At 34.8% G+C, this 25,059-nt stretch overlaps 1 protein-coding gene across 1 annotated transcript in view; it reads left to right on the forward strand.

The window, feature by feature from the left end:
* Positions 1-5,300: 5,300 nt before the first annotated feature.
* Positions 5,301-25,059, forward strand: part of LOC114325150 (uncharacterized) — a 61,650-nt gene continuing 41,891 nt past the window's right edge. Inside the window, exons 1-2 of the mRNA XM_028273105.2 lie at positions 5,301-5,560; positions 18,403-18,701. Of these exons, the coding sequence (XP_028128906.2) occupies positions 5,464-5,560; positions 18,403-18,701 (396 nt within the window). The 5' untranslated portion in view covers positions 5,301-5,463. The remainder of the gene's footprint in view (positions 5,561-18,402; positions 18,702-25,059) is intronic.

The raw sequence follows: 25,059 nt of genomic DNA on the forward strand, positions 1-25,059 counted from the left end.
AATTTATAATTTCTAGTAGTTACTGGTCATATACGTTCATCTTGGGTATGTAAACTGTTATTTTGTCGCATAACTTTTTTGCGTTTCATTTTTAATCACTTTTTGGCATTAAATTATGAGATTTCCTAGTACCTACTAAAAGTAACTCTTGCTTTTTGAAAAAATTTTTCATTTTTTTTTTAAATTCAAAAAGGGAAAACATTTTAAATTTTTCTAGAAAATAAGCGTTCTGAGGTATTTAAAAAAGCTAATTACAAGGCGCCGCGCCGTCTTCAAAGAGCTCTAGCTCTCTTGTTTATAAATATAATGTATATATAATACTTGCTCCCCCCCAATCAAAATTTCAAATGACGCCCCTGAAAACAAGTGAAGAAAAAAGAGGGTACAAAATGGACAATAGAGAGATAAAAATACTCTGTTACGCTGATAACACTGTGTTAGTAGCAGAGTGCGAAGCCGATCTACAAAGATTATTGCACGAGTTCAACATTAACGCAAAAGAAATGAATATGAAAATATCAGCCCCAAAAACCAAAAGCTTAGTAATTGCCAAAGAACCAATAAGAGGCAAATTGGAGTTAGACAATCAAATTATACAAGGTCTGTTCCAACAAACAGTCAAACTAGTCCGAAGCCGTCAGCAAACAGTTGGTCAGTGAGAGAATATGTTTGTTCTAGCATCAGTTTGAAACGGTTTGAAACCATCAGCGAATAGTCGACCAGCGCGAGTAGCGGGGATAGCACTGGTGACTGTATGATGTTCTCTCACTGACCAACTGTTTGCTGACGGTTTCTGACTAGTTTGACTGTTTCCTAGAACAAACTTAATATAATACAGTTATCAGTCCTATCCCCTCTACTAGCGCTGGTCGACTATTCGCTGATAGTTTCTGACTGACTTGGCCGCTTGTTGGAACAAACCTACAACAAGTAATGACTTTCAAATATCTGGGAATTAATCTATCATCCGACAAAAATATCGAAGAAGAGGTAAAAGACCAAATAATTAAAGCCAGTAGAACGGCCGGATGCCTAAACGACACAATTTGGAAAAACAAACACCTAAGATTGGAAACAAAGGACCGAATATATAAGTCAGTTATTACGCCAGTTATGACTTAAACGGCCGAAACAAGACCAGATACAAGCAAAACACGAAGACATCTGGAAACCAACGAAATGAAGATTTTAAGAAGGATTGCTGGAAAAGGACTACAGGATAGGGTAAGAAGTGAGGAAATCAGACGCATATGTGGGGTAGACAATATAAATACCTGGGTAAAGAACACAAAAGAAGAGTGGAATGAGCACATAAGCAGGATGTCTGAATCAAGGATAGTAAGAATAGCCAGAAAAAAGTCGCCGTTAGGCAGGAGAAGTATAGGACGCCCAAGGAAAAGATGGAATGACAACTTAGGGGCAGAATGAAAGGCACCGTTGAAGAAAAACAGGCAGTATTGCCTATATAAAAGACGAAGAAGAAGAAAATTATTTGAGGACACTCCTGTCTTAGTTTATCAGGAGAGTTTCTGGATACTCTAATGTAGTGGTGCTCAGACTTTTACTGCGTGGGATCTACCACATAAACTGCAATCGTCCAGCGATCGACTGTTAGTAAAAAAAAAATTTTGAAAATAAAAAAAACTTTATTGCACGTTTCTATTTGATTTAAAAGTTGTAACTACAGAGACTTGTAATGCAAGTCATAATTTTCATAATTTTATTTGGATGTTGAAGCATGGCACTGAATATCATCCACAAGTTTTTCATATGATGGTACGTGAGGATGAGAGATGTTCGTCAATTAGCCAACTACCTTTATTTGAAAAACTGCAGACTCACATAAGTATTTTAATCCAACTAATGGTGTGAGCTGCAGAGCTACTTGTCTCAAAGACGGATATTTTTGTCAGACGATATGAAAGACCAAAATTTCGCATCGGTCGCTCTGGATTTAAGGTGTATATCCGAAATTATTTTCAGTGCCTCATTTTGGACGGAAATGATCTCCATGTTGAAAGTAAGGGACATTTCAGTGGCATTTTTTTTCCATCTCTTCACTAGAAAATGGATTAGACCTGAATGTTACAATATCTGTCATTTTTTTTTAAAATCGACCAAGCGTCTTTCAAACTCGCTATGAACTGCTTGAGGCTCTGTCTCGTAATACACATAATTCAAATGGGCGATTAACTTTTTTTTTCAGCGATGGAAAGTTGTTTAAATCCTTTCTGTTCATTTGATTAATCAATAATTTCAATTTGTTGATAAAAGAATGTACTGCGCTCATCATATCGATAATAGTTTTATTTTTACCATGTAGTTCCAAATTAAGAAGGTTCAAATGACTTGCTAAATCTGATACGAAAGCCAGGTCACTAGGTGAGTGTCGTCCCTTTGTTCATCTAGAAAAGAAATTATTTCGGGAAGTAACTCCTGGAACCAATAAAAATTTTCCATGGCGCAACCTCCTCCCATCTCTATGCAGAAATAAATCAGTGTATTCCTCTGAGTCGCTATAGGTAGCTTCCAATTGCGTTTTAAAAAGACGTTGCTGCAAGCTTCGCGCTCTGATTAGTGGCGGCTTGTCCTATGAGGCAGATGAGGCAGTGCCTCACCAGTATATCAATGGACTATTTACGTTATTTCGTTATTTCATAATCAGTTTTTTAAATATAATTTAGTTTTTTGAAATTTCCTAAATAACTTTATTTTTATAAAAAAAATTAAAACCGGTACGGCCCCGACTCTTTATCTTTGTATCCGTCTTCCACGTGCCAGTATTATATGCATCATGCATCTCATTCCAACTTTCTCAAATCATTACAGATGAGGCTTGCTTCAAACCTCCTTGTCTAGTATACTACCATTTCTTAAAATGGGACAGTAAAAGCGGCAAAATTTGAAAAATGTGCCACCAATTCTGGGAACGAAATTTATCCATCCTTGAGGCACGCCTCAACATGTGTTTTTTTTGTTATGAAGTTAAGTGCTTCACCTTGCTACCCTTATTTGCTATGGACGCTTGTATTGTAATTTTGTAAAGTAGTTTTAGATATAGTTTTATATTAGTTTAGATTATGTTTAGAAGATTATATCAATGTCATACTGGCTGTGTGGCATTTATCAATGCCAATTAAATAAATAAATAAAAAATTTAGAAATCATGCTTTCTTTTATATTAATTTATTTTCTTATAAGCACGCTTTTTATAAAAAAACATAAAATAAAATACCAAAAAAACTGTACTGTTTGCTTACTTGCTTGTTTGTATTTCCCTATATTCAATACATTTACAATATAAGATTTGTTCTAAAATGAAGTTATCACGTGTTTATGGGTATATTGTTTTTTTTTTATTTTTTTTTATGTAATTATGTTTATTTACAATCTACATCATTAAAAGAGTATTAGGTAAATTTTTTCCATGTTTTTGGTCATGAAGAAGAGACTTCCAATGATGTCTCATCTTATTCTATTTATGTTTAAAGTTTTAAAATAGGTCCTAAAGTTTTAAAATAGGGTATATTGTTTGCGTACAATAATTTCTTTTTGACGACTGATTAATATTAACAGAATCAGTTGTCCGTTTTTGTCATGTAGTAGGTATGTGATGTAAAGTTTGCTTAATATGGCTGTACAACGCTGATGAGACCAAGGAAGGACGAAACATCTGATTCATATTGGTTTGATATGTGGTATTATAATAATTATTTTTAACTAAAAAACAGCGCCTATGAGTGTGAACCTGTTGGAGGCTTAGTGCTTTCGTTGCTATTCTTTTGCGAATAAAATTGTTATTTAATATTTTAATATCGTTTGCAAACATTAAAATAAATACGGTGCCGTTCTGTAGACGCCCTAGCGAGGGTTCGGCAAATAATCCCCGGACAAATAATCCCGGACAAAAATCCCCGGACAAAAAATCCCCACAAAAAATCCCGGACAAATAATCCCCACAATTTTTTTTGGACAATGGCAATGTTTTGAACATAGTTATTCAAATCAGAGTGAGCAAAACATTTAAACAAATAATATTGGAACATGGTTCTCACAGCCTTACCCTATTCCCCATATCTTCCACGATTTTTGAAAAATCTCACACTCTTTTACGTAAAATTTGAAGTTTTCGATATGGAATTGGAATTCAAAATAACTCTATACACTGAGGCTGAAAGCATTTGAGTCGATCGAATTCACAGGAAAACTTTTAGAGAACTAATCGGCAGCAAATATTTCTTAAGGATTTTCTGTCCGGAATTTTTTGTGAGGATATTTTGTCTAAATAATTTGTGGAGATTATTTGCCCGGGATTTTTTGTGGGGATTTTTTGTCCGGAGATTATTTGTCCGGTGATTTTTTGTGGGGAATTTTTGTCCGGAGATTATTTGTCTGGGGATTTTTTGTCCAGGGATAATTTGTGGGGATATTTTGTCCGGGATTATTTGGCCTAGCTTCGTCCTAGCGTTATGACGTCACAAAATCGACCTTCCGGTCATTAAAGAGAAGCTAACCATCATAATAAAATTCCTCAGGTGTAGTGTGCCTCACCACCTTCAACCATTACGAGCCGCCCCTGGCTCTGATTGAATTCTCAATTTTTTTTTTCATTTTCATGACGTCGTCCATATTTAAAATTTTGGAACACAAAACTTGCTGGTGAATGATGCAATGAAATGAAAAGCAAAATGATGGAAAGTCATCGTTAGCTCGACATAATGCAACACTCAACACATCCATTGTTAACGTCAGTTAACCATGGATGGTGCACCATATGTTGTAATACACACTAGTTTGTAAATCGGTAGCTCGTATTGTTTTACAAAATTAAAAAAAAGTTGTATATATCTTCTCCGCAAGCTTTTTCTTTCAAAGGCAGATTGGTAACAATTCTTCTTAAGCCAACAAATCAGAAAATACCATCCGAAGGAGAATACACGACTGGGCGGTATCAGTCATATCGGTTGACACGCGACTTCTGCGGTCGCTCCGGTGAGTACCGATCCCAAAAAGGATATAAACTATGTTCATTTATTAATTTTAATAAATAAAAAATTTTCTACCCAGATGAGATTAGAACTCGCAACCCTTGGATACAAAGGTAGGCTCTCCTACCACTGAACCACAGAGGGGGATTGAAAATTAATATAATGATTTATTAATTAAACTCTTAACTTAAACAAAGATTCTGGACGAACCTTTTATCTCGTCAAATAAAACAAAACACTTACTATCCGTTTTATTAGTGAGATACAGATTTTTTTGAGATAAGATTGTTTTTCGCATAATCTTATCTGCTGTACCATACGAATGATAGCGGTAAACTATAATATGACCACTTATTCAACTAGGCCTGACCTGCGAATATATAGCAAACACATTGTACTTAAATAACACCGTTACTCGTTTAGACGTAACAATTGACGTTAAACTTACGCTTTAAGTAGGCAATTGTTTGTTAATATGACGACGAAAAGTCTGAAGAATCTTGCGGAAGTTCCTAAGGAAGAACAACTTAACTTTATTGATAGTTTTGATTATGTTCTGACAGATTTAGATGGTAAGTACAGAAACTTTATTTTAGATTAAATAATAAAAAATTTATGTTTGTATGTTTATTATGCACTCTGTTATATAATATACATACCTAACAATAGGCTTATTTTATCTATGAATTATTATTGACATGAAGAGATTGTGACCAGCGCCACACATCTGTATAGGAATATTATTAAATGAATGTATGTACACAATATTAACTTAGCTATATTAAAATAGAATTTTGTAACAATATTAATGTTTGTGCGGTAAACCTAGTGGTGGCTGTCTCTTAAACGGCCTACACACGTAATGATTTATCTTACTGCTTATTGAACCTTAGGTCGTATCAAAAATCGTATTGCTTGCAGTACAGCAATATTGTCTACACACGGTGCAATGTATCATGCTGCTGCATATCGAATTGTGGCATAATTTCAGAGTATTTGTGGTTATAGTAAATAGGACAATGTTGTACATAATAATCTTCTATAGTTGTTAATGTAAACGAGTGGTTATGTCTTGCAGCTTTTTATAATTGCAATTTTATTTATTGAATATGATGTAAACAGTGGTTGTTGGACAACAACAAATATTTTCACATGAGGATATTGAAAGAACTTGAAGAAAAAGAGCCCCCTCGACCTTAAAAATTACTTAACCTTCGGATTACGAAGTCTGGGTCAAGCCTGATCCGAAATTCACTTATTTCTTAATATTTTATAAAATATTTTTTTACAAATCCGATTTATCGTAAGTTCTCCTTATTTGTTTCAATCTATTTTTTCTTGTATCATTCGTGAACATGCAAATTACAGTTTTTCCTCTACGTAACATCTATGATGCTGGGTCAGCTCTGACCAGGTTTTCGGATTTCGAAGAATATTTTCAATATGTTTATAGGTACACGTAAAACGCAGCCGTCTCTGTTTACCGGTGTATACATTTAATGCCAAAGGATTAACAAGAGGTTATAACACTCAAACCCCCCTGGTTATAATGATGGTTGTGAGTTGTGAGCCGGAAGCACATGAAGGTAATTTATCAATTACTGAACTCGAGAACGAATGAAAACTTCCTAAATGGAACACCCAATGGAGCACCCGTTGGTGCTCCGTGTAACTGCTCCACATATGGATACGTTTGGTGCTCACGCTCAGCGCTCACCATTGGCGATCCAATTGATGGCGGTTTATATGTATAGGAGCGCATGCCGTATCCATTGGAGCAGTTACACCGAGCACGGAGCACCAACATAATGTTTGAGGAACTTGAAACCTCACCGGGTACCAAGTTATCCTTCAACACCAAATTGTTCTATATGGTCCACAAAATGTCCAGAAAAAAGTCACACCATTTTGAGCGTCGGGTTTGGGGGGGAGTGGGGGGAGAAATCGGTAAATTCGTACTTTTTTAAGTTTTTCGCCAATATTTCTAAAACTATGCGGTTTAGCATGAACAACCTTTTATACAAAATTGTTCTACATTAAATTTGAAATAAAAAAGGCACTATGCATAATCTTTCTAAAATGAATGGTTCCAAAGTTACGGAGGTAGTATAGTATAACTTGTCCAAAAAAGACCTAACCCAAACATCCAAAGTAAAAGTTTTCCTCCAACACCAAAATGTTCTATATGGTCCACATATTGTTCAGTAAAAGGTTACACCATTTTGAGCGTCCGGTTTGGGAGGGAGATGGGAGAGAAGCCGGTAAATTAGTAGTTTTTTTACGTTTTTCGTCAATATTTCTAAAACTATGCTTTAGCGTAAACAATGTTATATACAAAAATGTTCTACATGAAATTTAAAACAAAAAATGTTCTATACATAATTGTTATAAAATCAACGGTTACAGAGTTACGGAGGGTGAAATGTCGAGGTTATCGATACTTTTTATTTTTTTTGGGCAATATTTATGATATAACTATACCAAAAACCCAGACGTCCAAAGTGAAAGTTATCCTCCAGCACCAAATTGTTCTATATGGTCCATATAATGTTCAGAAAAAAGTCACACCATTTTGAGTGTCTGGTTTGGGGGGGAGAGGGGGGAGAAATCGGTAAATATAAAAAGTATCGAAAACCTCCACTTTTCACCCTCCGTAACTCTGGAACCGTTGATTTTATAACAATTATGTATAAACCTTTTTTGTTTTAAATTTTTATGTAGAACATTTTTCTATAGAACATTCCTTACGCTAAAGCATAGTTTTAGAAATATTGACAAAAAACGTAAAAAACTACTAATTTACCGATTTCTCCCCCATCTCCCCCCCCCCAAACCGGACGCTCAAAATGGTGTAACTTTTTACTCAACAATATGTGGACCATATAGAACAATTTGGTGTTGAAGGAAAAATTTTACTTTGGATGTTTGGGTTAGGCCTTTTTTTGGACCAGTTATACTATAATACCTCCGTAACTTTGGAACCGTTCATTTTAGAGGGGTTATGCATCGGGCCTTTTTTATTTTAAATTTAATGTAGAACAATTTTGTGTAGAGGGTTGTTCATGCTAAACCGCTTAGTTTTAGAAATATTGACGAAAAACCTAAAAAACTACGAATTTGCAGATTTCTCCCCTCTCTCCCCACCAAACCCGACGCTCAAAATGGTGTGAATTTCTTCTGAACATTATGTGGACCATATAGAACAATTTGGTGTTGGAGGATAACTTTCACTTTGGATGTCTGGGTTTGGGTCTAACTATACCATACTAATACGTGAATGTTTACAAATAAGAAATTAAGTATGGCCGTCAGATTGTGGTTCGTCGAATATTATGTTTGGTCGCAACTACTATATGATTAACTATTTAAATGGGAAATAAACCACAATTAAATTGAAAAAATAATTTTATTAACGTTTCGACGCCCAAATCGGGTGTCATTGTCAAAATACAAAATACTACTAAAATAAACAAAAATGTTGTTGCTAAGTAAAAAAATTCTTCTAATAATTTATTTAATCTGGCTCATTTATATTGTCAATTCAGACGTATATTATACATTTTAAAGTAGAAGACTTTAAAATGATATCGCCAATATTTATGAGTTGCGTTCCTGGGACGACTTTACTAAAAGATAGTTCATTCGATTACATGAAATTAATCCCAACTCAAGAATATTTTTTTTTTATTAACATCCAAGTTTTTTTACAATCTGTTTTACAATGAAAACAATAAGTAAAATTGTTTGTCTTTACAATGGCAGAGAGATGTAAGGTCCAGTGACCAAAGCATCACGACACACACATTACCTTGTTTACCGGTGAGATGCGCACATACACTGATACGCGAGCACGAAAACTAAAACTAAAACTCTCACAGAACACAATGGCTGGACGCTGTTGAAGACGTAGCTTCCTCTGCTGTAGGCTCTGTCAGGATCGGTTAGGTAGGTCCAAGGGATCATATCGCTTCAATCTCTTCGCTTGTTGCTTGTTGAGAAGATTGTGTGCCAGGGTGTTTGGATGTACCCGCAACCTATTTTGATATTGTTCAGAAGATTTTTTGCACTCTTCGGAGACTGATAGTACCTGAAGATATCTATGTATTGCGTCATTATGGATGTACCAAGGGGCATTAGCGATTGTTCTTAGAGTTTTGGATTGAAATCTTTGTATTTTCATAATATTAGATTTGCTAGCTGATCCCCAGAGCTGCGAACCATATGTCCAAATGGGTTTTATTATTGTTTTGTATATAAGCAGCTTGTTATCGATCGATAGGTGAGAGTTTTTTCCCAACATCCAGTAAAGTTTTCTGTATACAATTCCCAGTTGAAGTCTTTTCGTCCATATATGTTTGGTCCAAGTTAGTCGTTTGTCAAGGTGAATACCTAGATATTTTACGTCATCCTTTTGAGGTAAAGGATGTCCATCGAGATTAAGTTCTGGACATGTACCTCTTCTTAGAGTGAATGTAATGTATGTGGATTTTGAGGGGTTTACTCTAATTCTCCAGAGTTTAAGCCATTCATTTGTTTTGTTCAGATGTAGTTGCAGTCTCTCTGATGCTATTATTGGATTACCATGAGAGGCCAGGGAAGCAGTATCATCTGCGAATGTTGCAAGTGTTAGGTCGTTGCTTGTTGGCAAGTCAGCCGTATATATTAGGTATAGGATCGGTCCGAGCACACTACCCTGAGGTACACCAGATAGGATGGGGTAGAGTTTTTGTATAGGCTTCACTATATTTTACCAGATATCTCCTTTCTGTAAGGTATGATTGAAGCAGTTTGAAGTAAGTGTAAGGTAGGTTTTTCTTTAATTTGTACAGAAGTCCTGTGTGCCACACCTTGTCAAAAGCTTGAGAGGCGTCTAAAAAGGCTGCAGTGCAGTATTGCTTGTTTTCGAGACTAGTTCTAATTGTTGTGTACAGTCCGTGAACTTGTTCTATTGTACTATGTTTATTACGAAATCCGAATTGATGGTCAGGTATGAGACTCTTCTCTTCTAATATTGGTTTTATTTTTCTTAACAGAAGTTTTTCAAACACCTTAGAGATGACTGGGAGCAGACTTATCGGTCGGTATGAGTTGACATCTTTTGGATCTTTTCCAGGTTTTTGAATTAGTATAATCTGTGCCACTTTCCATTGCAACGGGAAGTAGTGCAGACTTAACATAGCATTAAAGATCATAGTGATTATTCTGTAACAATCATCGGTTAGTTCCTGAAGGACCTTACCCGTTATGAGGTCGAATCCTGGTGCCTTATTAGGTTGTATCTCATTATTTATTATCTGTTTTACTTCTTTAATATTAAACTTGGAGATTGGCAGTTCCATTTGATATGGAGCCTCAAGAAAAGAATGAAATGGTTCTTCTTGTTCTAATGGTACTACTCTAGTAAAGGGACTAAATACTGTCGAAAGATGTTCTGCGAATGTCTCGGATTTCTCTGTGTCTGTTCTTGCCCATTTACCTTTGGCATTTTTTAAAGGAGGTATGGCGTCTTTTGGTCCTTTTACTTTTCTCGTCGCCTTCCATAGCGAATAGTTAGTGTCTTTGAATGGAGTCAGATTTTCTAAGTAAGTTTGAATCCCCCTGTTTTTTTCTTCTTTTAATAGATTTTTAAGTCTTCTGGTAATTCTGTTTAGATTTTCTTTGTCAATAGGTGCATGTGTGTTTTGCCATTTTCTCCTAAGTTTTCTTTTTTCTTCAATCATGTTTTTTGCACTCAGAGAACAATTTATGGTTTCCTTCCATAATGTTTGTTCAGGTGTAGCACTCCATCCCGCCTTTTGTATGGAGGTAGTAAGTTGTTGTACTGCATTTTCAATTTGTATTTCTGTTTTAAGTGGCAAATTCGTTGATATTTGTTCTGTTAATGCACTTCGGAATATGTTCCAATTTGTTTGGTTATTGGTTAGGACTGGAGGCTTATTTCTGAGTATGACTTTGGAGTCTAGGTCAATTAGAATGGGAGAATGATCTGACGAGAGATCCCAGCATGATTGTATTGGCTCAAGAATATCCGTCACAAAAAAATCATAGCATGTGATCTGTCTTTAAAAAGACAACCAAATGTAACGATGACAGTAAAATTCTCGCGTTAGAGATTCCATAGTAAATCACGAGGGTAAACCAGGAAAAAACCTCGTGATACTATACCGACATCGTAAGTATGTGGTCTTACATTTAATTTACTTTCAAAAATTAATACCAAATTCTGACTTTAATATGTTCAATTTATAAATAATATTAATAATACAAAGATATACAATAAGTAATACTAAAATATAAAATATGTACTAACTCGATATGTTATTGACTTACTAATCGTGGTATTTTCTTTCTATTGACTTCCTCTTTCAGTATGGGTAACCACATCCCACTGCATTCTACCGAGGAATTTGCGACACAATTGGTTTCATTTAGCATAATTAGAGCCGCTTCTGTTTTTTATTTATGTTTTTAAATGTGTTTTTTGGTTTATTTTTTACGTTTGCTATTCTTCTTCATCATCATCATCAGTAGCTCGACAACCCTTTTTGGGTCCTGGCTTGTTCTAGGATTTTCCGCCATTCTGTTCTGTTCCTTGCTTTGTTCTTCCAGTGCGTAATCTCAAGTGTTTTCAGATCTTGTTCCACTTGTTCCATGTATCTAAGTTTGGGTCTTCCCTTTGACCTTCTCCTTACTGGTGTTTGCTTCATTATATGTTTTGGTGTTTCGGTCTCCAACATTCGTTCAACATGGCCCATCCAGCGCAGACGTCGGATCTTTATGGATGTTATGACGTCGGGTTTGTTCTATGCTGCGTATAGTTCAAAATTATATCTTCTGCGCCATACGTCATTTTCTTTTACCCCCTTAAATATTATGTCTCCAAGGATTTTTCGTTCAAACGTACCTAATAAGTTCTCATCGCTTTTCGACAGTGTCCATGTCTCTGATCCATATATAAGGACCGGTTTTATCGGGGTTTTGTATATTTTGCATTTGGTTTTTCTCTTTTTAAAAATGATCTTGTAAGATTTTTGAAGAGCTATAAGACTGTGTAAATTAAATTCCGTAGATCCCTTAGTTTTTAATTGGAGTGGGTTTAAAGGGCTCGAATAAGGAGTGTTTGCTCATAAATAGAAGTTTGAAACAGCTATATCTCGCTATCTATTCACTGTAATGAAAATCTATTCACAAAAGAAATTTAGATATTAAAATATCTACAATTTAGTAGTCCATCATTTTTTTAGTATCTCCAGTATTTTCGAAGATATTTTGAAGTAATAGTAAAAAATACCAAATTGCAAAAAATCAATTTTTATTTAAACTACAATTTTTCTAAAATTAGGCCTTTTAGATAGGTCAAACTTGTTGGTTGTATTGATAATACAAATATAAAAGGAATTACAGAAAGGTGAAGACCAATTTTTAATTAGGAGGGTAGTTAGGGGGTTGTTTTCACTGATTTTTTCGTAGAGAAAAGCAGGTACCGACCTTTTTCTGATCATAAGTCGCTCAATTTTCATGCTATAAACTTTTTATTGTTTCTTTTGATAGGTCTAATTATATATTGGAAGAAAGATTATTTAAGTTTTCCTCGAAAAATGCAAAGTTTTCCGTTATTTGGCTTTAAATATTTCAAATTATGCATTTGACGAAAAAAGCAATTTTTAACATGCCGCTTCTCGGTTTGTAAGTGTCTTAAGGATATTTTACGAAAATAATTTGGTTTGTGTTACTAAAAGATACAATTTTGATATCTACTTTTTTTTTTAAAAGCATATTTTTCGAGGTATTCTCAAAACCCCTCTAAAAAAGTCGATTTTTTCGTCGAAAAACTGTTACTTTCAAGCGCGAAGAACTCGGAAAATATTAGGTTTACGAAGAAAATGTACAAAACATTTTTTTCTTAGGATTACTTTTTACATCGATTTATATGGTTAAAATTTATTAAAAAATTCCCACCCCCGAGATGGGGTGGCAACCACCTTCAAGGCTTTTACGTACAGCGGCATTATACAGAGTGTCCCAAAAGTAGTGGAACGGTCGAATATTTCGCGAACTAAACATCGGATCGAAAAACTGAAAAATACGTGTTCATTCATTTTCAAAAATCTATCCAATGACATTAAACACCAACCCCCACTACACCCCCTGGAAATGGGGTGGAGGGTAACTTTAAAATCTCAAATGGAAACCCCTAGTTTTTCTTGCAGATTTGGATTCGGTACGTAAAAGTAAGAAACTTTTATTCAAGACATTTTTTCGAACTGTGGATAGATGGCGCTATAATTGAGAAAAACGATTTTTCCTGATACCATAAGTAAATTATAGAAACGGTCTAATATCTCGAGAAATACACTTCCAATGATAAACCAAAAAAAAGGTTTTTAATACTTTTCGAAAATCTATTGAATAACACTAAACATGACCCTCCAACCCACCCCCTGGATTTGGGGTGGGGGGTAACTTTAAAATCTTAAATAGCAACCCCACTTTTTATTACAGATTAGGATTCGTCATGAAAAACTAAGCAACATTTATTCAAAACATTTTTTATAATTGTTGATAGATGGCGCTTTAATTGGAAAAATACGATTTATTAGCGCCATCTATCAGCAATTTTAAAAAATGTTTCGAATAAATGTTGCTTAATTTTTCATGACGAATTCGAGTCTGCAATAAAAAGTGAGGGTTGCTATTTAAGATTTTAAGTTTACCCCCACCCCGTCTCCAGGGGGTGGGTTGGAGGGTCATTTTTGGTGTTTATCGATAGGTTTTCGAAAAATATTAAAAACCTGTTTTTTGGTTTCTTATTTGGAAGTGTATTTCTCGAGATATTAGACCGTTTCTATAATTTACTTATGGTATCAGGATAAATCGTTTTCCCCCAATTATAGCGCCATCTATCCACAGTTCGAAAAAATGTCTTGAATAAAAGTTATTTACTTTTAGGTAACGAATTCAAATCTGCAAGAAAAACTAGGGGTTTCCATTTGAGATTTTAAAGTTACCCCCCACCCCACCTCCAGGGGGTGTAGTGGGGGTTGGTGTTTGATGCCATTGGATAGATTTTTGAAAATAATTGAACACGTATTTCTCATTTTTTCGATCCGATGTTTAGTTCGCGAAATATTCGACCGTTCCACTACTTTTGGGACACCCTATATATAAAATGATGCTTGGACTATCCCCTACCTTCTGTGAAAATTTCAAGGAAATCCATGTTGGACGAAAACATTGCGAGCCAAAATGCTTCATTTGCTGGACTTAAAACGAAAGAAACGATATTTAAAATTTTACAAAAAAATAATTATTTTTTAGAGATGTTTAGAATAATAATCTACTTGAAATTTGTTTTTACAGATTTTTTTCCTACATAGATTAAAATTCTTTTGCTAAATATTTGGGAGCAAAATATGTTTAAAGCAATATTTGATTGAATTACCTCATTTGTCACAAATACGCACATGACTTACCCCCTTTGTAATTTAGCATAAAAGTGATTACACAGGATAATGGAAAATTTAATTACAAGATCGCTTTGCAACGTACATTTAAATATTAAAAAACATTATACATTAATTACTATACTACATTCACACTCAAGATGCAGTAGAAGTAAACAAACCGAAACACATTAACTGTTACAAGGGGTACTCCTGAATCATGATTTAAAATGTGTATACATTAAGTTTGTTCTAGCAAAAAGTCAAACTAGTCAAAAGCCGTCAGCAAACAGTTGGTCAGTGAGAGAACATAATACAGTCACCAGTGCTATCCCCTCGACTCGCGCTGGTCCACTATTCGCTGATGGTTTCAAACCGTTTAAAACTGATGCTAGAACAAACCTATAGTAAATCACATATGATGATTTACAAATTTTATACATTGTAAATCATGATTCAGGAGTGCTCCTTGTAACAGTTAACGTGTCTCGGTTTGTTTATTTCTACTGCATCTTGATTATGAATGTAGAATAATAGCCTAATAGCTAAAGATAGTTCAAACTTTTATTCGTCGTCAGAAGTTGAAGAACCGGGAGCAAATCAGCTAAGTCTTTATCTGTGGGTAAATTTTTCTTTTCTACCCTTATAGGCACAAGCTTGTTTTATGCCTCCTTGGGTAATAAATTTGTAGCCGATTTTCCCCTCTTTTCTAAATCTATGATCATAAAAGCTCTTCTTTGTCAAGGGACAACTTGTACTGAAACTTCTAAGTTTCTAGAAGAGAAATCTAGATTCTACTAGATTTTTCACTAGATTTTTCATATCGTAACCAACGAAACTCTCTCCAGTTTATCTTGTTAGACTATGCTCCGTATCGCACTCCATATGTATGCCATACACATGGGCATTAAAAATTTGTGAACGATAATTTTTAAATTTGCAGAGCATTGTAAAGCAGTTAAACAAGCTGCTGTTATAAAACTGTTTTGATTTTGACCAGGACAGCAGCAGTCTGAATACATTATTAGGTGTTCGACGTCAGGATCTAAATCTTTGGTAAGGTACTGAACAGGCAGAAACCAATTTCATTTCGGCCACGTTTTGCTAAAGATTCATGCCATAAATAGCAGTGAGCTTGTGAATTGTATCTTTTACAAAGGTTAATCATTAACTAAGAAAAATTATTTGTCCGTGGGAAGGTCGAGCTATATTTACTCACTGTTGTCGGCCAACGGTTTTCGTCTCTTTATATGGCGGAAATAAAGACAATTCTCTGGAAACTCTGAGATACAAACGATTCGCTAAAACAGTGACAAAAAATGCATTTAATCTCTTCTCACTTCCTTCAACACAAAATGCAGCCTGTTTCCACAGACTACGAGTGTATCACCAGATTCAGTCATGGCTCGGTAAACATTGTGATCCAGAAAATTGGGGCTGGAAAAAGCATGGAAAATTTTGGATACCAATCCAAACTTCCAAGCCTCCTGTACCCCCGAGCTTATGAAATTCATCTTTAGCAGATGCAATGGAAACTGGAAGTGCATGTGGTTGCCGAAAAGCAGACCTCAAATGTTCAGCAGTGTGCCTCTATTGTGGTGGTGAAAGTTGCAGCAACATCGTGGACATATCAACATTAATTATTGAAGAAAATGGATTGGTAGATGAATTACCGACAATGACGCCAACTCTAACTCTCATTATACCACAAAAATTCACCTCAGATACTGATTCAGATCTTGACTCGCAGCCTGGACCATCGAAAAAAATTAAAAAATAATAACTATGATAGATATTTTTCAACATATAATAATAAATAATATTATTGTGTCTAGAAATTGTCCGTGGATTAGGCCTATTGGGGTTACCACACAAAAAACGCGCCTCCAGACTCTACCTCATATAGGTGGCCGCAGTGGCGGCTCGTACCACTTTAAGAAGGTAGTGCCACAACTCGGGCAGCCGCCAAAATTTTTAGTGACGGATTCACGATATTGTCAAAAAAAGGTATACTGACAACAAAAACTAAAAAAAATATGCGCGGATACTTTTATCTTATGTACATATCTTAAGTTTATTGATCTGAGGTGCCAAGCAATTGTCCAACATTGATCAAAACAGTTCCGTAAATTAATTAATAATAAAAACCTCTTAACCTACCACCAGCATTTACTGCTGATAGTGCTTGAAAATTGTTATTACGATTTAGTCTCTATTTACCAATTTATAAAAATAATACTATTTCATTATTCACACACATGCACAAATTTTTGTAATGTCACTTTTAAAGTTTACGATATATGAAGTTCATTCTTCTATTTTTTGGTTGCAAAGTTTTCAATGACTTTATAATTAAAATTATCAATACAATTTACAAAATGCTTTTCTGCAGATAGCATACCTAAAGCACTAGGTTTCGATGTAAACATCGAAAAACAGCGTTCTGCTTCAGATGTTGATATAGGAATGGTAACTAAAATACTTAAAAGTTTAATAGTTTCTTCAAATGTGTTTCTTTGAAAGATCTGGTACTTTGAATAATATAATTCGGCGCTAAAATTGACCAGCTCCTTAAATATGCCTCTATTTTCTGAATTTTCTTTTTCGTCGTGACCTCTTAAAGCTAACTCGAAAGCTCCACAACACCTTATAACATTTGTAGTTTTTTTTTCTAGCGAAAAACCACCAAAAAAATTTTTAAAATACTAATCTTTATTGTCAATTAATAAATTAAACTTAAGAAATAATCAAAATATTATCAAAATACCCACGATCATGATGCACCAAAAGTTAAATTATAAATACAAAAACTTTTTAACAGAAAATATACATAATAAAAGCGACAAACCAGCACGTAAAGAAACTCAAAATAAATAGACCTGGCTTCATACCCTCGTGCCTGGCACAGAGATTCTAATGTGAAGGTATACTACTAATAGTCCAATATAGCTCTTTCTCTGTCACTTACATATATAATGCTCGTAAAATCTTTCTCTCTTTACTCGTGCCAGTACTGACTTCGGCGCGAAGGAGATTCTCCTGTCGAATACTCTCCGCTGTCGGCAGGGATTGTATTGCGCCCATAGTTGCCATATTTTATATAATTTATGAAGATCAAAAGAAATACACACAAAAAAATTAATAGGAATTAAAAAGTTTTGAAGATAAAAAATATGTATATGGATAGTTAGCAAGGTAGTGCCATGGCTCTATGGCACTACCTCACGGGCCGCCACTGGGTGGCCGGGAAAAGGGTAAAAAATAGCTTAATAATAGCATAGGAATGTTAAAATCATAATAAATAAAAACTAAATAAAAATTAAACAACTTTATAGTGGAAATTATTCGCTGAAAAATCCTCTATAAAATCGCTATGATGTTAGTTTATTGTAAAATGAACGAAAAAAAAGTTATAACCTCCAAAAATAAACTTCTTACAAAATTTTCTCTTATTTTTGTTTATAACTTTTTTGTTGGTCACTTGACGATAAAAAGTAATAGATATAAAATTGTAGAAAATTTAATTTCCTATATTTTATGCGTAATTAGATTTCCTGTATGGTTGCTAGTTTAGGAGATACAGCGCGAAATCCTTTTGCACCCCTTTTTCCAAGATGGCGGCCGGGGGACAACGGCGGCCACCACAAAAATTTGAACTTAAGCTTTCACTGAACCCGCCTACACATTACAAAAATAAAATTGACTCCTCTAAGAAATGCAATCTTAAATGTAACATTTCAATGGACTAAAAGATTAATTGGAGTTTTATTATATCTAACGGCTGTTTTGTTAAAAAGGTAATATCTGCCTAATATTATTTCATGAAGAAATATGTATAAGAGTTAAAATGTACGTACAGGGTAAAATAAAATTTAATAAAATAGCGGAAATTTGACAACCGGATTTTTGACATGTTACAAAAATAAATCTAATTAACAAGATTACTCGAGATTAAATGATTTTTGTTGTAGGCGTGTTGTGGATATTATGGAAACCATTTCCGGATGCCGTGGAATGCATGGACAATCTTAGAACCATAGGGAAAAAAATTGGATTTGTAACAAATTACACAGGTGCACCTATATCTGTTTTATTCGAAAGACTCAAAAACAATAAACTATCACAAAATATAGAAGAACTGGTTAATCCTTACATGGCTGTAGTAGCGCATTTAAAAAAGATAAACTTTCAGAAGAAACTCTATGTGGTAGCTAGCAAGCAGTATAAAGAAAATTTAAAGAAAGATGGATTTAACGTTGCTGACGACCCTGTAAGTATCTTATTATAAACTTACGTGCATAGAAATCGGCCCACATAAAAATTTGGTCATTTTTGATGTCTCATATCTCCTAAACCTGTCATCCGATTTAAGTGATTTTTTGAATATTTTATAGCCTGATTCTTTAACAATACTACTGTATAATATTGTTGCTACACAGGAAAATTTTCATTGTATACCGGGTGTACCAATCAAACTGCGTTTCCTTCTCAAAGTTCGCATAACCCTGTGGAATATTCTAGCGTTTATAAAATACTGAAATTAAAACCCGATTATAGCTTCGGGTTTTCTTAACATTCTGCTTTTTGATTCATTCGTTTATGTTGGATAATAAATAGGTTAGGTACTTTAACAACTAGACATGTTCTTCATCAATACACGGTGTTTCTAAATAAGTGCGCCAAACTTTAAGGGGTAATTCTGCCTGAAATAATGACAGTTGGATTTATAAACGTATGTCCGCAAATGTTTCGTTTCCGAGATACGGGATGTTGACTTTTTTCTTACAAACTGACGATTTATTTATTGCTTTAAAACCAGTTGAGATATGCAAATGAAATTTGGTAGGATTTAAGAGATCGTTATTGTAGATTTTTTGACATAAAATTAAGAATTTTATATTCATCATTAGCGTGCATACGGGTAATATGATCGGTCATATTACACGTATGTGCACTAATGGTAAATATTAAATTTTTAGTTGTATGTCAAAAAATGTGCAATAAATACGTCTTAAAACCCACCAAATTTTATTGGCAGATCTCAACCTGTTTTAAAGTCATAAAATAAATCGTTAGTTTTTAAGAAAAAGTCAACATCCCGTATCTCGGAAACGAAACATTTGCGGACATACGTTTATAAAGACAACTGTCATTATTTTTTCATGCAGAATTACCCCTTAAAGTTTGTCGGTTTTATTTAGAAATACCGTGTATTGATGAAGAACATATTATCTAGTTGTTAAAGTATTTAACTTTTTAATTATCCAATGTTAAGAAAACCTGAGGCTATAGTTGGGTTTTAATTTGAGTATTTTATAAATGCTAGAATATTCCACAGGGTGATGCGAACTTCGAGAAAAAAACACAGTTTGATTCGTACACCCGGTATACAATAAAAATTTACCTGTTTAGCAACAATATTATTACAGTGATATTGTTAAAGAATCAGGCTATAACATGTTCAAAAAATCACTTAAATCGGCCAACAGGTTTAGGAAATATGAGACATCAAAAATGACCAAATTTTTAAGTGGGCAGATTTCTATGCACGTAAGTTTATTTTCTGCTTTACACTTTCAGCTTGGGTTTTAATGCTCTTTCATAAAGGACCCCGCACAAACCTTATGGAAAATAGGTCCCAGTGGATTTCGTTCGTACTTTGGAAAAATACCCTTTGAATCATCCTGATAAAAAGTTCTCATGGGCACAACTCAATCGTATGAAGGATTTTCAAGATATAGAGGCCCAAACTCGGAAATTTATAAGATTTACGGGGTATTCCAATTCCGTGAGTTACTGATTATTTGGCAACATGTAGAAGTTTGGATCAAGGAAAAGTATTAGTCTAGGATTTTTTCATGGCTATCCAATGGCGACCTTTACCTTGACCTTGACCTTCAACGGACGTCATCTTCTAGAGTTTCGAGGGTTTTAGGCATTAAATTGAAATAAATAGATTACTCATGGGTTTTTGGGATCGCAAAACACGAATATGCCATCAGAATTGACCTCCGGAGATGACGTGGTGGCCAGGGCCACTGCAAGGGACGTCATCTTCTAGAGTTTCGATGGTTTTCGGCATTTAATTAATGCAAATGAATTACTGGAGGGTTTTTTGGGGTCGCTAAACACAGTATGCCACCAGAACTGACTCCCGGAGTACCTGGTTTCCAAGGTCAATGAAAGGGGCTCTTGGAGTTTCGAGAGTCTTTGGTACTACATTAATGCAAACGGATTAGTTATAGGTTTTTGGAGTTGCTATAAACCCATACACACCGATACTCACATGCACATTCACAACATGGAATCAAATACCTGTTAATACGTCCACGTGGTTGATGCCGAGTTATGCTTAACACAGGTTTTATATCTGATGGGTCAACAACATCTATATTCATCAAAACAATAACGAATATAGATATTGACACAAATTTGCAGATATTATTTTGATCCCCAACCCCTGTAACCTGTCCTTTGTACGTCCATTATACTGTTTTCAAAGTCAAAAATATTAATAAAATAACTATATTGTGCTATTCAATTGTTTTAGTTATTTATAAAAAATATAAACTCAATTTATATCTGACAGTGCTTTTCCTTCATTTATTTTAATATCGATTTACTACATTCTATTTTGATAGTGGTATTCATCGTGGTCACTAGATACTCCAGAGTCTTTTATCTAAGTCATATTCGTGTTCAGCAACCACAAAACCACAAGAGTAATCCGCTTGCATCAATTTAGTACCGAAAACTCTCGAAACCCCTGAAGATGACGTGCCTTAGGCACCAGATACCCCGGTGTCTGTTCTGATGGCGTATTTGTGTTTAGCAGCCCCAAAAACTAATGAGTAATGCCCATCTGCATCAATTTAATGCCGAAACCTGTCGAAACTCCAGAAGATATGATATCGGATATGATATCGAATTCACGTTCAGCAGCCCCAAAAACCTGTGAGTAATCAGTTTACATTAATTAGTACCGAAAGCTCTCGAATCTCCAAATCATGACGTGCCTTCGGCACCAGGTACTCCGATGTCTGTTCTAATGGGGTATTCGTGTTCAGCAACTCCAAAAACCTATGTGTAATCCGTTTGCATCAATGTAGTACCAAAGACCCTCGAAACTCCAGGAGCCCCTTTCATTGACCTTGGAAACCAGGTGCTCCGGGAGTCGGTTCTGGTGGCATATTCGTGTTTATCGACCTCAAAAAACCCTCCAGTAATTCATTTGCATCAATTAAATGCCGAAAACCATCGAAACTCTAGAAGATGACGTCCCTTGCAGTGGCCCTGGCCACCACGTCATCCGGAGGTCAAATCTGATGGCATATTCGTGTTTTGCGATCCCAAAAACCCATGAGTAATCTGTTTATATCAATTTAATGTCTAAAACCCTCGAAACTCTAGAAGATGACGTCCGTTGAAGGTCAAGGTCAAAGTAAAGGTCGCCATTGGATAGCCAGGAAAAAATCCTAGACTACTAGTACTATTCCTTGATCCAAACTTCTGCATGTTGCCAAATAAGCAGTAACTCACGGAATTGGAATACCCCGTAAATCTTATAATTTTTCGAGTTTGGGCCTCTATATCTTGAAAATTCTTCATACGATTGAGTTGTGCCCATAAGAACTATTTATCAGGATGCTTCAAAGAGTATTTTCCCAAAGTATGAACGACATCCACTGGGACCTATTTTCCATAAGGTTTGTGCCGGGTCCTTTAAATTTTTCTTAGTTTTTCCATTTTTTTTGTCTTTATTATTTATTATCTATCTCTATCACTTTTCGTTCAATCTAAAGGGCCTACACACCCATAAATACACCCACATACAAACACCCATACAGCAGTGGCGGCTCGCTATTTTTACAATAGGGGAGGCTATACCTAACTGTAAAATATCTAGACAAATTTGCACTAGCACAAAAAATCCGCCAAAAAAATCTAATTTAAGGCCCCATTTTTTTGACCATTTTTTATTTACATTTTATAATATCATCATAATTCACAATTTCATAATATGATATCATTTTAAAAATAGTCTAATTGTAAAAGTGTATTACCAAAGTTTGTGTCGTTTATTTGTTAACAATCCTATCTCTGTAAGTAGATATGCATATCAAAATAAATACAGATTTGAAGTTTTGCAGTCCATTCAGGTTGAAGGTTCACATTTTTTAAGATACTCAACTGAATTTTTTAAATTCTAAAAGCGGCCTACTGCGAATCCAAAAACACGGTAAATTACCGATATTTTGCTTTACATTACAGATATCGGAAAAAGGTATTTAAACAAGTTGTTCCAAATATTATTCTAATCTTACATACCAAATTTCATCACAAAATTCGCACTTTTAGTTTTTTCATATTATTTGTAGTCAGGATCCTAAAATCGCAGAGGAGGCTACTGACCGATTAGCCGCCCTTGCCCAATCTCCGGGCAGCGTGTGCGTTAAGCGATAATGCAGCTCTAAGGAGACCGGGTCTCCTTAATCTTAAACTACCATGCTTAAACGCTGCTGGGCTGAGCGGAGAATTAGCAAGGTACATTTTCCAGCCAGCAGCCTCCTTTGCGATTTTAGGATCCTGACTACAAATAATGAAAAAACTAAAAGTGCGAATTTTGTGATGAAATTTGTTATGTGGGGTTACAATATTATTTGGAATAACATGTTCAAATAACTTTTTCCGATATCTCTAAGGCGAAGCAAAATAGCAAAGTAAACAAAACAGTGTAGCACGTGTAAAAAATTTATGGGGAGGCTAAGCCTCCCTTGCCTCCTCTGACCAGCCGCCACTGCCATACAGATATATTCATCCATGCACACACGTACCACAAACACACATATGCACACACATACAATCTTCAGAAAGGGTCCACACCTCTACTAGAAATTTTGGTTATCATCTTGTGCCTTCTGTATTCAATTTCCCACTGTTTTCTCAATTTCTCAAGACAACGATCCATCTTTTTGGTGGTCTACCTCGCTTTCTTCTATCTTCTCTAGGTCTCTATTATATGAGTCTTTTGTTCCACCTATTACCATTTAAACTTGCTACATATCCAGCTAATCTCCATTTGGCTTGTACGATTTTTTCTATGACATCTGTCACTTCAGTCTTCTCTCTCACTATCTTATTTGGTACCATATCTCTTTGTCCTGGATCCCGCGTACCAAATAAAAGATTATTAATAGCAAGCTGAAAATTTGTCCATAGATATGGTGTAGAGTCGGACAAACTTCGATGTATGGGAACACTGGAACAGGGGAATCTTTAATTGTGGAACGCGATAAACGTGTCATCCTGACAAGTATATGACTGTGAAAAATAGCAGCCTGTTTTAAAGTTTATTCAATAGCCAGCGTTATACTTTCTTCTTCTTCTTCGTCTAGCCATTCACGTCCACATCTGAACATAAGCCTCTTCAAGTCTTTTTTTCCATTGTTTTTTGTTGTACGCAACTTGTAGCCAATTTTTCCCGGCGCGGCAGTTCGTTTCAGATCATCTGTCCATCTCATAGGAGGTCTGCCTCTGGGTCTTTTGTGTTGGTATGGTCTCCAGGTTAGAATTGTTCTGTGCCATTTGTTTAGATCGCTCCTAGCTACATGTCCAGCGTATACCCATTTCAATTTTAACGATTTTTGTACCACATCGGTGACTTTGGTTTTCTGTCTTATCCATGTGTTTGTTTTCCTGTCCTTAAGTGATATGCCAAGCATTGCTCTTTCCATCGCATGTTGAGTGACTCTGGGTATGTTCATATTCTTTTTTGTGATTGTCCATGTTTGTGCCCCATATGTTAATATCGGAATAATGCATGCATCAAAAACTTTAGATCTAAGATGTAGTTGAATTTGCTGATTTCTGAGTATATAGTTCAGTTTGCCGAATGCTGCCCATGCTAACTTTCTTCTTCTTTTTATTTCTTCCGTTTGAATTTCCCTATTTAGTATTATTTTTTGTCCTAAGTATATACAGTATGTCCCTGTAAGTTGTATCCATATGGAAAACTTTTTATTATCAATTTTACGAAAAAAATTATTCTTGATAAAAAGTTTTGCATGGTCCAAAACCCAAGATTCAACCATCAGATATCAAATTTTATGAATGTTATACGAGGTATGTCAATAAGTTTGAATTTCAGTCAAGAGTAAAGTAGCTTTATTTTTCATAATATTGAAAATTGCTATTATGAAAAGTTGTTTGGAATTAAAAACAATATTCCAATAAGCAATTACATCGTTCTAACTACAAAAAATTTTTTTTTGAAAAATTATGGACAACTAACATTATTTTCAGATATTTCAATTCTGATAACCCTTTTATTATTAATTTTACGAAAAAAGTGATTCTTAATAAAAACGTCTGGATGGTCGAATACCTAAAATACAACCATCTTATATCAAATTTTATTAATATTATACGAGGTATGTCAAAAAAGATAAATTTAGATCAAAAGTAAAGTACCTTTATAGTTCAGAATATTTCAATTAGAAGGATGTAATTACATACTGAAACACAGTTTTTAATTCTAAATAACTTTTCAGAATAACAATTATTGATATTGTGAAAAATAAACGTATTTTACTCTTGAGCCAAATTCATATTTTTGACATACCTCGTAT

This window comes from Diabrotica virgifera, chromosome 5, assembly GCF_917563875.1.
Source record: "Diabrotica virgifera virgifera chromosome 5, PGI_DIABVI_V3a".
Classification (NCBI taxonomy): Eukaryota; Metazoa; Arthropoda; class Insecta; order Coleoptera; family Chrysomelidae; genus Diabrotica; species Diabrotica virgifera.